Genomic DNA, 13759 nt, shown 5'->3' on the forward strand with positions numbered 1-13759 from the left:
GCCAGGTTGTTGCTGCAACACCACCTCACTAGTTGGCATATCTTGCTCCTGTACACCCTCTTGTCACCATCTGAGATTCTACCAACAATGGTTGTATCATCAGCAAATTTATAGAAGGTATTTGAGCTATGCCTGGCCACACAGTCATGGGTTTAGAGAGAGTAGAGCAGTGGGCTAAGCACTCAACCCTGAGGTTTGCCAGTGTTGATCATCAACAAGGAGGAGATATTATCACCCATCTGCACAGATTATGGTCTTCTGGTTAGGATGTTGAGGATCCAATTGCAGAGGGAGGTACAGAGGCCCAGGTTCTGTAACTTAACAATCAGGGTTGTGGGAATGATGTAGTTAAATGCTGAGCTATTGTTGATGAACAGCACCCTGATATAGGTGTTTGTGTTGTCCAGGTGGTCTAAGCCTGTGCAAAGAGCCATTGAGATTGCATCTGCCATTGACCTATTGTGACAATAGGCAAATTGTGGTGGGTCCAGGTCCTTGCTGAGGTCGTTGTTCAGTCTAGTCACGACCAACCTCTCAAAACATTTCATCACTGTAGATGTGAGTGTACTTGGGTGATAGTCATTAAGGCAGCTCAGATTATTCTTCTTCGGCACTGGTATAATTGTCGCATTTTTGAAGCAAGTGGGAACTTTCGCCTGTAGCAGTGAGAGGTTGAAAATGTCCTTGAATAGTCCCGCTAGTTGGTTGGCACAGATTTTCAGAGCCTTACCAGGTACTCCGTGTGGACCCTCCACCTTGCGAGGGTCCGCATTCTTTAAAGACAGCCTAACATCGGCATCCGAGACATAGATCACAGGGTCACCGGTGATTAATAAGCTCAGAAATTAGTATTTTCTATTTTAGTTAATTATCTGCTCTAATTGTTAACTGCACTGCAGTTATCGAACATAGTCCAGCATATTGCCTTGGACATCTGCCCTCAGACACTGCTGGGTCCCTGGTGTCTCAGTCCCAATTCATAGAGTTGGACAGCTCAGGAACAATGCAAGGCCTAGCTGACCCAAACATGGCCCAGCCTCTAACTCCTCTTTCATCTGAGAGAGTGAGAAGTAGAGGAAAGAAAAGAGAAAGAAGTGGTGGACACTGACAAGGGATGGGCAGATGGACAGAGAGAAGAAGGGGACAGAGATTGGAATTGGAAAGAAAGGGATGAGAGAGGGAGTGAATAGAGAGTGATCATACAATAATATAGATATTCTTATTGCATAACTACATGATTGAAATCACGATTATTTTATTACTCATGATTTTTAAAGTTTAGAAAACTAGAAACATAGAAAACCTACAGTGCAATATAGGTCCTTCGGACCACAATGCTGTGCTGAACATGTACTTATTTTAGAAGTTACCTAGGGTTACCCATAGCCCTCTATTTTTCTAAGCTCCATGTACCTATCCTGGAGGCTTTTAAAGATTTTATCATTTCCGCCTCAACCACCATCACCGGCAGCCCGTTCCACTCACTCACCACTCTCTGCGTAACAAACTTACCCCTGATGTTTCCTCTGTACCTACTTCCAAGCACCTTAAAACTGCGCCCTCTTTTGTTAGCCATTTCAGCCCTGGGAAAAACCCTCTGACTATCCACACGATCAATGCCTCTCATCATCTTATACACCTCTGTCAGGTCACCTCTCACCCTCCATCTCTCCAAGGTGAAAAGGCCAAGTTCACTCAACCTATTCACATAAGGCATGCTCCCCAATCCAGGCAACATCCTTATAAATTTCCTCCACACCCTTCCTATAGTTTTCACATCTTTCTTGTATTGAGGTGATCAGAACTGAGCACAGTACTCCAAGTGGGGTCTGACCAGGGTCCAATATAGCTGCAACATTACCTCTCGGCTCCTAAATTCAATTCTACGATTGATGAAGGACAATACACCACAGAGTCAACCTGCGCAGCAGCTTTAAGTATCCTATGGACTCGGACCCCAAGATCCGTCTGGTCCTCCACACTGCCAAGAGTCTTACAATTAATACTATATTCCGCTGTCATATTTGACCTACTAAAATGAACCATCTCACGCTTATCTGGCTGTCTTTACAATCTGGTTAAAATTATAATTTGCACACTGCAGAAATTGCAACATTGAAATGATACAATTCCATATTATTTAGAGCTGTAATGATGAAAGGAAGGAATCTTAAAAGGTGTATGAAGGGTAATTTTTTTATACTCCTCACATTATTTTAATAGGAATAATACTATTTTTAAGAAAGTGACATTAGTACCACCAAAATAAATGATTTTCATGTAGAAGTAAGAAGTTATAAATAGGAACTCTGCTTTATGCAATTTCTTGTTATTTGTTGTATTGTAAGAGTGTGGCAGGATTTGTAGCTTTAGGTCATGGCCAAACTGCAGCCAGACCAGTCTTTTGACCAGAGCAGGATTATATCTGCAGAATAATGGAGCAGAGAGAAGTGTATACAAAGCAAGTGACGTGCTTATCATCAATCAAATACTGCTCCAGGCATGACTATGCAGCTATAACTTTGCTTATACACTGCTAAAGCAGACTAGGGTGATAGGTCAGCTCATCAATCGTATTAAATGGCCAGTGTCTACCAGTATTCCTCAGGGGAAACTGCAATACATCAAACTATTCATTTTTAATACTGACCTCTTACTGCTGCTTATTGACTGATGCACCCAATGCCCATCCCTCAGCAGCAGCATGGATAAGATTTCATTTCAGTCTTTCCCCTCTCCTGCCCTAATTCAACCCCAATACCCTTCATCTGAACAGACCATAATAATTTTCTCTGTTTATTTTCTGAAGTAACCCTATTAACGTGAAATCTCAAGGTAATCCTTGATTGTCAGGATTGTCAAAACTGATTAATGTGTTTTGTTCAATATTAGACCTTTGGTAAGTCAGAAGTAGGCCATAAGTGCCATCTCTCTTTTCCTTGAGATGAGCAAGCTTGTTGAGGAGGTTGAGACAAAATAAGGAATTAAATAATAGACTACAAAGCATAACAGAGGAAGAAATGGGTGGGAGCTGTGATATTTAGATTTTTCAGGATATTTTACACCACTGTTAAAATATCTGTTAAAAGCTTATATTAAATATCTTTAACAACATCCTCATCATTATCCCTCAATAAACATACATACTTCTCATGTTATTCCACTTTTTTTTTATGAGACTCTGTAAACTGACTGTGTGCATCTTACATTATGCGGTTACTGCATTTCCAAATCTCTCATTGGCTGTCCATCTCTTTCAGGCTATCTAAGGTTGTGAGGTAGCTGTAGAAATGCAACCTTATTTTAACATCATAAAATACATTTAACTAAAGACAAATAAAGATTGAAAGGAGTTATTAGGATAGTGAATCAAATCATTGGTTAAGGAAATAGATTTGAAGAATGTCTCCGAGGAGAATGAAGTGAGATGAGGTAGAGAAATTCAATTCAGGTTCAAGTTTATTGTTGACACAGTAATAAAACTGTGACGAACATTCAGTCCATGATGACAGACGAAAAGAGCTCATCTATTTCAACTGCTGTTTTTATTTCAACAAGCACAATAACAGAGCACCAGCACTCAGTGAGAGCCCACTCAGTCACATACAGATGGGGAAGGTGATCATCACACACCTTGGTTACAGTCATAGTGATTCACAAACACACGTGAATAACTGTATCACCCAGTGTAAAATGTAAAAATAAATGAACTTGAACATCTCACCATAATTCCACAAATACATTTTCAAACAAGAACAATAAGTAGAGCTGGCTGCCAGGAAAGCTTGGGTGAACTGTCAGCCCCAGAATGCCTCAAATACAGATGGTTTAGATGCTAGGAAAATTAGGTTCTTTTGTAGCAGCTTAGTACATGATAAAATGGGACAAACATAAATTAACATAAATTTAAGTTAACTGGGAGGGATTTAGGGAGGAAATTCCAGAGTTCTGGATCTAGGCTGCTGACATTAGAACTGCCTACAGATGGATGAAGAAATTTAGGGAAGCAGCAAAGGTCAGACTTTCAGGAAGTACATCGAGAATGTTACTTCCTTGCAATTCTACCCCCGAAACTCTTTTAATGAAGGGCTGTCACAGGGTTCCACTGTAAGTGGGATGGGTAACATAAAGTATAAAATAATTTGTTCATGGAGCACAAGATTACAGAACTATCAGGGCAGGAATGTTTTAGTATGTGAGTCCAGACAATTGCGTAAGGAAACTTTTACAAGATCCATCTCCAAAGAAATAGGCATGTGAACTCAGATCATGACTCAGGCTATGAAGCTGTCTGTTTGCAGTGGTCCATTTTAACAGAAGCTGGATTTGAATGTGATGTCTAACATAGAAAGAACAAAGTAATGAATTATGATATCTCACAATGATCTTATTTGTATTTTCAATTCCTCTCGCATCATGCACTGGTTAAATACCTGAAGAACCAACACCTGCAGCAACATCTGGACACAGTGCAAAAGGAATTTATTGTGTTTAACAGAGAGAGGTAAGTCAACTCTGTTTGCAGTGCAATGGTTTGAGCATAATTTTTATGTTTATTAATAATATAATAATTTGTTAATGTACAGTTCACCTTGATCTTACAGAATGATGTGCTTGGACTTTGTTCAGAGCTATGAGCATTCTTCCTCTCATTTTCTTGCTATAATGCTGCAGTTACAAACAGTTACATTTTTCCTCTCTGAGCAAAAATGAATTCTTTGTATCAATTATCTTACTTCTTGCTTTACTTCCATGCAACTTTCTTTTCAGAAGATCTTCCAACTCTTCATTGGTTGTTATGATGTGTAGTTAGTACTCATTCAAATTCCATTTTCCTTACTAGTGTGGCTGCAGAAAGGAGACATCTGTTAATTCACTGTAAATTGACATATAAAATGTTTTTCAATTGACTCCATGTTGGTTTTTTTTTGCTGCATTGTGACCATATGGAAGCAGTGATGGTCAACAGCAGAGGAAAGGTTATATGAGGGATTGTGGGAATGGACTCTTGTGATATTGTTGAGTGATATTACCAACAGATCAACCAAGTCTTGGTTGCCTCAGGTACTAAGACATCTATTTTTACTGAAAATGATGCTGTTGGAGTCTCAGCAAAGAAAAATGAGCTGAAATCTAACAGGCTGGCAGCATTTAACGTGGATATTACCTGGTCCAGATAGGATGCAGGGCATTTTGATGAAGAAATAAAGCAGAAAACTACAGAAGCCCTGGCCATAATCTTCCCAACATCTGTAGACTCAGCGCTTCTTCCTCTCAGAAGGAGGTGAATCTCTGGAATTCCTTATCCTGGTGGTTATGGAAGCTGGATCACTGAAGTTACTTGAATAGGTGGAGGATACTAACTTACACTTACTTAGATTATGGAATTCAGGGCTATGATGAAATGGCACAGAAGAAGAGTTAAGGCCTGGGCAGATGAGGGTAACATGTTCATGTAGAAAGGTAGGACAGGCTTGTGGGGCCAAGTGGCCTCCTCCTGCTTCTACTTCCTTTTACTTTTTACTGGAAAACTGAAAATATTATACTCTTGCTCAAGAAGAAATGTAGAAATAAGCCCTGTAACTACAAACCAGTCATTTTAAGCTTTGTTTGAAGCAAATTCTAGAAGCAATGACAATTGCCCACATCAGGGAACCCAGGATACATTTATTAAAAGCAAGTCATGATGATGTACCATAGAACTTGTTAATAAAATAATAGAGGGCCAGTGAGGAATGTGTAGTCTTCCAAAAGGTTCTTGATTGGTGCTGAAGTATGACAAGTCGTTAATATAAAGGTCTATAAAAGAGGGATTTTGCAGCAGGAAATAATAGGCAGTTGAAGGATGATTTTCAGAATGGAGAGAACTGTGCAGTAGAGTTCTCCAGGGCTTGGTACTAGGAACGCTGCTTCTCATAATACATATTCTTCCATTAAACTTGGTTGAAGACTCCACTTGGAATACTGTGTTCAGTTCCAGTCACCTCATTACAGGAAGGATGTAGATACTGTAGAGAGGGTGCAAAGGAGATCTACAAGGATGTTGCCTAGATTGGAGAGCACGCCTTATGAGAATAGGTTGAGTGAACTTGGCATTTTCTCCTTGGAGCAACAGAGGATGAGAGGTGACCTGATAGAGGTGTACAAGATGATGAGAGGCATTGATTGTGTGGATAGCCAGAGGCTTTTTCCCAGGGCTGAAATGGCTAACGTGAGAGGACACAGTTTTAAGGTGCTTGGACGCAGGTACAAGGGGGATGTCAAGGGTAATTTTTCACACAGAGAGTGGTGGGTGCATGGAATGCATGGCCAGCGAAGGTGGTAGATACAATAGGGTCTTTTAAGAGACTCTTAGATAGGTACATGGAGCTTAGAAAAATAGAGGGCTATGTGGTAGGGTAATGCTAGGCAGTTTCTAGAGTAGGTTACATAGTTGGAACAACATTGTGGGCCGAAGGTTAAAAAGACGCTTATAGGAGTTATATACAGACCTTTGAACAGTAGCCAGGATATGGGTCCAAATTACAATGGGAAATAGGACAGGAATTCAAAAGGACAATGTTACGGTAATTATGGAGATTTCAATATGGAGGTAGATTGGGAAAATTAGTTTGATGCTGGATACCCAGAGGGGACATTTGTAGAATGCCTACAAGAGCAGCTCGAGGGGATCCACTATTCTGGACTGGATTGAACTGGTTTTGATAAGGGAATTGAGGCAAAATAACCCTTGGGATGGAACCCACTGGAGGGGTAGTAATGAGGGACAAGGAAATGGAGGACGAACTGAAGACGTCTTCATCATTCTTCACTGTGGAATACACTAGCAGTATGCTGGAAGTTCACAAGCATCAGGAGGCAGAAGTGAATGAAGTTACTATTACTAGAGAGAAGGTTCTTAGGAAACTGAAAGGTCTCTGTGTGAGGCCAGTTTTCTGTGCTTGGTGTCAGATGTGGGAGGTCCTGGAGTCTCCCAGCCTCCCAGACGACCATATCTGCACCCGGTGTGTCGAGCTGCAGCTCCTAAGGGAAGTTAGGAAACTGGAAATGCAGCTCGAGGGTTTTCCGGTGATGTCATCGTCAAGAATGGCAGCTTAAGTCACTAGCTCCTCCAGAAAAATGCGTATTAAGCCCCGTTAACCCATCAAATATAATATTTTTCAAAAAATATTTGAACTGAAAAGAGGGACAAGAATGGGGAAAATGAATGGAAATTTAAAAAGCGACAATGCGGAGCCTGCGGCCGAGAGGAGTGCAGCGAGCGGCTCTCCTACCCAACCGCGTGCTAGCGAGGCGGACGCTGGACCTCGTTCAGGTGAAGCAGCGAATATTTTCGAAATCCTGAAAGAAATAATGGAGGTCCAGAAAGATATAAAGCAGCAGCTCCATGATATTAAGTCAGAGCTCGCCAGCATCAATCAAAAAATAGCGGTGGCAGAGACTCGAATTGAGAAGATGGAAGATCACGTTCAAAACATGGAACGGATACTGAGTAAGACAATAAAAATATTATTTCACCAAGAAGGTAAACTGCTTGACCTGGAGGGAAGATCACAGCGGAAAAATATCAGAATCTACAACGTTCCCGAAGGAGCTGAGGGCTCGTCTGTGATGGTGTTTGTCGGAAAGTTACTGCGGGACACGCTGGAGCTTCCCTTGGCTATGGAGCTGGAAATCGAAAGAGCCCACCGCACACTTGTCCTGAAACCTACCCGGGATAGAAAGCCACGCTCAATAATAATTAAATTCCTTCAGTACAGCACCAAGGCGGAGATTCTACAAAAGGCCTGAGGTAAGAAGAGAGTGTTTTTGGAGGATAAATTAATATATTTCGACCAACAAATCCTCCAGAAATGCAAAGAATACTCTGAAGTAAAGTGAGTACTAAAGCAAAATAAGATTAGATTTCAAACTCCATACCCTGCTAAGCTTTGAGTGTTTTATGACAACGGGACACGGTTGTACCAGACAGTGGAAACGGCAACTACAGACATGAAGGCCAGAGGGTTGCCCGTCTGCATGACCAAAGCGAGGGAAAGCCTGGTTGAGGAATTATCCCGCTCCACTTGGGAAATAATGCGAGAATCGAGAAGGCAGGAGACGGGAGGAGGCCAAAAGAAATATATCAGGAAGAGACCGGGAGTTTCCCAAAGACAGTCCTCACCCCCTTCAGAAGAGCCATAAGGTTTGGCTAACTTTAAAAATGTTGAGAAGCTAAATGGAAGCAGAAGTACCACGGTTTTTCTCTGTTTTTCTCCTCATATAAATCAGGACATAGGAGAGGAGTTGCAATTCTTATCTCAAGTAAGCTAAATTTTGAAAAAGTATTCGAACTGGGAGATAAAGAAGGCAGATATATTCTGGTAAGGGGGAATATAGACGGCAATTCAGTTACTCTGTTGAATATATACACACCCCCAGGAAGTGATATTGGGTTCTTTCAGAAAATTACTGATATTATGGTAACGGAAACAGAAGGTCTCCTGATATGTGGGGGAGACTTAAATTTACAATTACAACCAAACTTAGACTCTTCCAATAGAAAAACCTATGAAACAAAATCTTTACATAAGAAAGTTAATACACTTTTTGAGGATGTTGGTTTAATTGATATATGGAGGGACCTTTTCCCTGACAGAAGGGATTACACTCATTATTCTGCTCCCCATTCTGTATATGCAAGAATAGACTATTTCATAACATTTGGAAAAGACAAAGACAAAATAAACACCTGTGGATTTGGGACAATAGATGTAAGTGACCATGCACCTATATATTTATCTGTTGATTTTGACCTACAACCAAAGAATACTATTTGGAAACTAAATTCTAGTCTATTCAATGATCCATACTTTAAGGAACAAATTAAAAAAGAAATTGGTCTCTACTTAGAATTTAATGATAATGGAGAGGTTTCACCTCCCATTTTATTTGGCTATGCAAGAAATCAGGAAAAACTTAATGTTTCTGAAACAGAGACATTATGAAAGTGGATCGAAATCTATGAAAATACCGGCGTGGAAACTGAAAAAAAAGATAGCAGAAAATACAATTCATAGAATTAGGGACCCAAGAACGACAGTGATAAAAAATAAGCTAAGTGAAATTCAAGAAGTTTTTGAAATGTTTTACAAAACTCTATATTCCAAAGTTCCAGGGGGAAGCATAACCCAAATTGACACCTTCTTGAATTCTCTAGAGTTACCCACTTTAAGCGAAGAACAAAATAGAACAATGAATGCTGACATAACTGTAGTTGAACTAAAAGCTGCAATTAGTAGGCTTAAATTAAGCAAGTCACCAGGATCAGATGGGTATATGGCAGAGAATTTAAAAATGAGTTAATTCCTGTTTTACCCCCCACACTGAACTGGGCTCTAAAAAAGGCACAAATGCCACCCAGTTGGAAGGAAGTGATAATCTCAGCTAAACCGAAAGAAGGCAAGGATAAAATGGAATGCGGGTCATTTAGACCAATATCCATTCTTAATGTAGATTATCGGTTATTTACCTCCATCATGGCCAAACGATTAGAGGAGTTTCTACCCATACTGATACATAATGATCAGACAGGTTTTATACGACAACGCCAGACACAAGACACTTCATATTATGGATCGTATACAAAAAAATAAAATCGAAGCAATAGTGATAAGCGTGGACGCTGAAAAAGCATTTGTTTTGGTTAAATGGAATTTTCTTTACAGAGTTTTACATAGATTTGGTTTCCAAGACATAATTATTAAAGCTATACAGACACTATATGACAATCCTACTGCTAGGATTAAAATCAATGGATATTTATTAAATAGTCTTACCCTGGAAAGGGGCACGAGACAGGGTTGTGCATGGTCACCACTACTCTTCGAGTTATATCTGGAACCATTAGTTCAATACATCAGACAAAATAAAGATATCAGGGGAATTACTATTAAAGGGACAGAGCATAAATTGGCTTGTTATGCGGATGACATTTTGATCTACCTAGGGCAACCAACATACTCTTTACCTAAATTGATGCAATCCTTTGAACAATATGGTCAATTATCAGGATACAAGATCAACATAAATAAAACCCAATTACTTTCATATTACTATAGCCCACCAAGAGAAATTGAAAGTCGATACCCCTGGGCATGGCATACAGAGTCTTTCAAATATTTGGGCATCATTATGCCAAAAGATTTGGCAAAAATTATCAGAATGTAATTATCAACCTTTATATAAAAAAATTAAGGAAGATGTGACAAGATGGAACCTGATTCCTTTTTTCAGTCTGAGTTCAAGGATTGAGTCTATTAAAATGAATATACTGCCCAGACTGTTATATCTCTTTCAGACCCTACCAATAGAGATTAATCAAAATCAATTCAATGAATGGAACAAGATGCTCTCAAGGTATATTTGGCAGGGTAAAAGACCTAGAGTTCGTCTCAAAACTTTGCAATTAGCAAAGAAAAAGGGGGGGATGGGCCTACCTTCTCCTAGAGATTATTATTTTGCAGCACAGTTGAGAGCTGTGATATGTTGGTGCAACCCATCATATGACGCTCAATGGAAAAACATTGAGGAGCGGGTACTTCCCATCCCCATACAAGCAATTTTGGCTGATAACAACCTGCAAAGGTACATAAATACTATTGATAACCCATGGGTGAAATTGACTCTTAAAATATGGAAAACTACTATAAAAGAATATAATCTAGAGGGAGATATTGCAATTCTTAAATGGTGTGCATATAACTTGGATTTTACACCAAATATATTGGATGCTAGATTTAAGGACTGGACAGCTAAAGGAAGAACAGTTCTTTGCAACATAATGAAAGAAGGAACGCTGTGCAGTTTTGAAATGCTTAAAGAGAAACACTTATTAGAAAAACAAGATTTTTATCGGTATTTAGAGATGTGACAATATGTTAATAAGACGCTTAAAAATGTAACCAAGGCAAAAACATGCTTGATAGAGCTCTTTAGAAAAGCATATAATTCAGATAATGGTAGTAGAATCATTTCAAGATGTATAAGGAGTTGTCAAATCTTAAAACACATTTGACTTCATACATTAAAACAAAATGAGAGAAGGAAGGAGGGATAATTATATCTGAGGAAGAATGGACAACAATATGGAGGTATCAATGGAAGTGTACCAATTCACAGAAATGGAGGGAGTTTGGATGGAAAAACTTGATAAGGTATTTTATTACACCCTCTCATAAATCCCATTATGATAGTAATCTCCCTGTTTGCTGGAGAAATTGTGGAAATCAAAATGCAAATCATTATCATATTTTTTGGGACTGCCCTGTTATCAAAAACTATTGGAGGGGGATACACAATGCCCTACAAGACATCTTTAAATATGAAATACCCTTAGAGAGTAAGACCATATATTTTGGATATATACCTCAAGAATGGTAGAAAAGAGATAAATATTTAATGAATATACTGTTGGTGGCTGGTAAAAAGACTCTTACTAGGAAATGGTTATCACAGGAGAGCCCAACTTTAAATACGTGGATGGAAATTACAATGGACATTTACAAAATGGAGAAGATAACAGCATCTGTTAATCATAAGCTGGAACAATTTGATTCATACTGGGAAAAATGGTTTAACTACACAATGCCTCAGGCCTGATTTTATTCTCACAAATCAATGAATCTGTTGTAAAAAAAAAAATAAGATCACTCCCTACTTGTACATAGTTCTTTCCTTTTGCTTGTTTTTTCTTTCCACTCTTTTCTATAAGTGTATACCTCAGATAAATACTTTGTGGAGATTTGTGATATATATGATTATATGATATATATGTACAATGTCTGAAATACATCTTATGGAAATGTTTGATGAACTTCAATAATAAAGTAAATTACCAAAAAAAGGAAATGCAGCTCGATGACCTTCACCTGGTCAGGGAGAGCGAGCAGCTGATAGAGAGGAGTTACAGTCAGGAGGGGAAAGGGGAAGAGTCAGGTACTAGAGAGTACCCCTGTGACTGTATCCCCTTGACAATAAGTAATCCTGTTTGAGTACAGTTGGGGGGGGACAGCCTACCTTGGGGTAGCAACAGTGGCCGTGCCTCTAGCACAGAGTCCTGTGGCTCAGAAGGGTAGGGAAAGGGTGCTAGGGGGCTCTATAGTTAGGGGGTCGGACAGGCGATTCTGTGGACGCAGGAAAGAAAATCGGATGGTAGTTTGCTTCCCAGATGCCAGGGTCCGGGATGTTTCAGATTGCGTCCAACATACCCTGCAGTGGGAGGGAGAACAGGCAGAGGTTGTGGTACATATTGGTACTAATGACATAGGTAGGAAAAGAGAAGAGGTCCTGAAAACAGACTACAGGGAGTTAGGAAGGAAGTTGAGAAGCAGGACCTCAAAGGTAGTAATCTCGGGATTACAGCCTGTGCCACGCGACAGTGAGTATAGGAATAGAATGAGGTGGGGGATAAATGCATGGCTGAGGGATTGGAGCAGGGGGCAGGGATTCAGATTTCTAGATGATTGGGACCTCTTTTGGTGCAGGTGTGACCTGTACTAAAAGGATGGGTTGCACTTGAATCCCAGTGGGACCAATATCCTGGCAGGGAGGTTTGCTAAGGGGCTGGGGAGAGTTTAAACTAGAATTGTTTGGTGGGGTGGGAACCAAACTGAAGAGACTGGGGAAGAAGCGGCTGGCTCACAAATAGAGAAAGCCAGGAAACATTGTGTGAGGGTAAGTAGGTGATAGAGAAGGGATGCGTTCAGACCGAAGGTTTGAGATGTGTCTATTTTAACGCAAGGAGTGTTGTGAACAAAGCGGATGAGCTTAGAGCGTGGATCAGTACTTGGAGATATGATGTGGTGGCTTGGAGAGACTTGGATGGAACAGGGACAGGAATGGTTACCTCAAGTGCTGGGTTTTAGATGTTTCAGAAAGGACAGGGAGGGAGGTAAAAGTGGTGGGGGGTGTGGCACTGTTGATCAGAGATAGTGTCAAGGCTGCAGAAAAGGTGGATGCCATGGAGGGATTTTCTACAGAGTCTCTATGAGTGGCGATTAGGGACAGAAAAGGGTCAATAACTTTGCTGGGTGTTTTTTATAGGCCGCCCAATAGTAACACAGATATCAAGGAGCAGCAAGGAAAACAGATCCTGGAAAGGTGTAATAATAACAGAGTTGTCGTGATGGGAGATTTTAATTTCTCAAATATCGATTGGCATCTCCCTAGAGCAAGGGGTTTAGATGGAGTGGAGTTTGTTAGATGTGTTCAGGAAGGTGTCTTGACACAATATGTAGATAAGCCTACAAGAGGAGAAGCTGTACTTGATTTGGTAAATGAACCTGGTTAGGTGTCAGATCTCTCAGTGGAAGAGCATTTTGGAGATAATGATCATAATTCTGTCTCCTTTACAATAGCATTGGAGAGAGATAGGAACAGACAAGTTAGAAAAGTGTTTATTTGGCGTGAGGGGAATTATGAGGCTATCAGGCAGGAAATTGGAAGCTTAAATTGGAAACAGATGTTCTCAAGGAAAAGTACAGAAGAAATGTGGCAAATATTTAGGGGTATTTGTGCAGAGTTCTGTATAGGTACGTTCCAATGAGACAGGGAAATTATGGTAGGGTACATGAACCGTGGTATACAAAGGCTGTAATAAATGTAGTTAATAAGAAAGGAAAAGCTTACAAAAGGTTCAGAGAGCTAGGTAATGTTAGAGATCTAGAAGATTATAAGGCTAGTAGGAAGGAGCTTATGAAGGAAATTAGGAGAGCCAGAA

At 40.0% G+C, this 13759-nt stretch overlaps 1 protein-coding gene across 1 annotated transcript in view; it reads left to right on the top strand.

The window, feature by feature from the left end:
* LOC140739621 (serine/threonine-protein kinase 32A-like) overlaps positions 1-13759 on the top strand; it is a 583208-nt gene that overhangs the window by 540982 nt on the left and 28467 nt on the right. Inside the window, exon 12 of the mRNA XM_073068020.1 lies at positions 4440-4504. Coding sequence (XP_072924121.1) covers positions 4440-4504 — 65 coding nt within the window. The remainder of the gene's footprint in view (positions 1-4439; positions 4505-13759) is intronic.

Source organism: Hemitrygon akajei, chromosome 15, assembly GCF_048418815.1.
Source record: "Hemitrygon akajei chromosome 15, sHemAka1.3, whole genome shotgun sequence".
NCBI classification, from domain to species: domain Eukaryota; kingdom Metazoa; phylum Chordata; class Chondrichthyes; order Myliobatiformes; family Dasyatidae; genus Hemitrygon; species Hemitrygon akajei.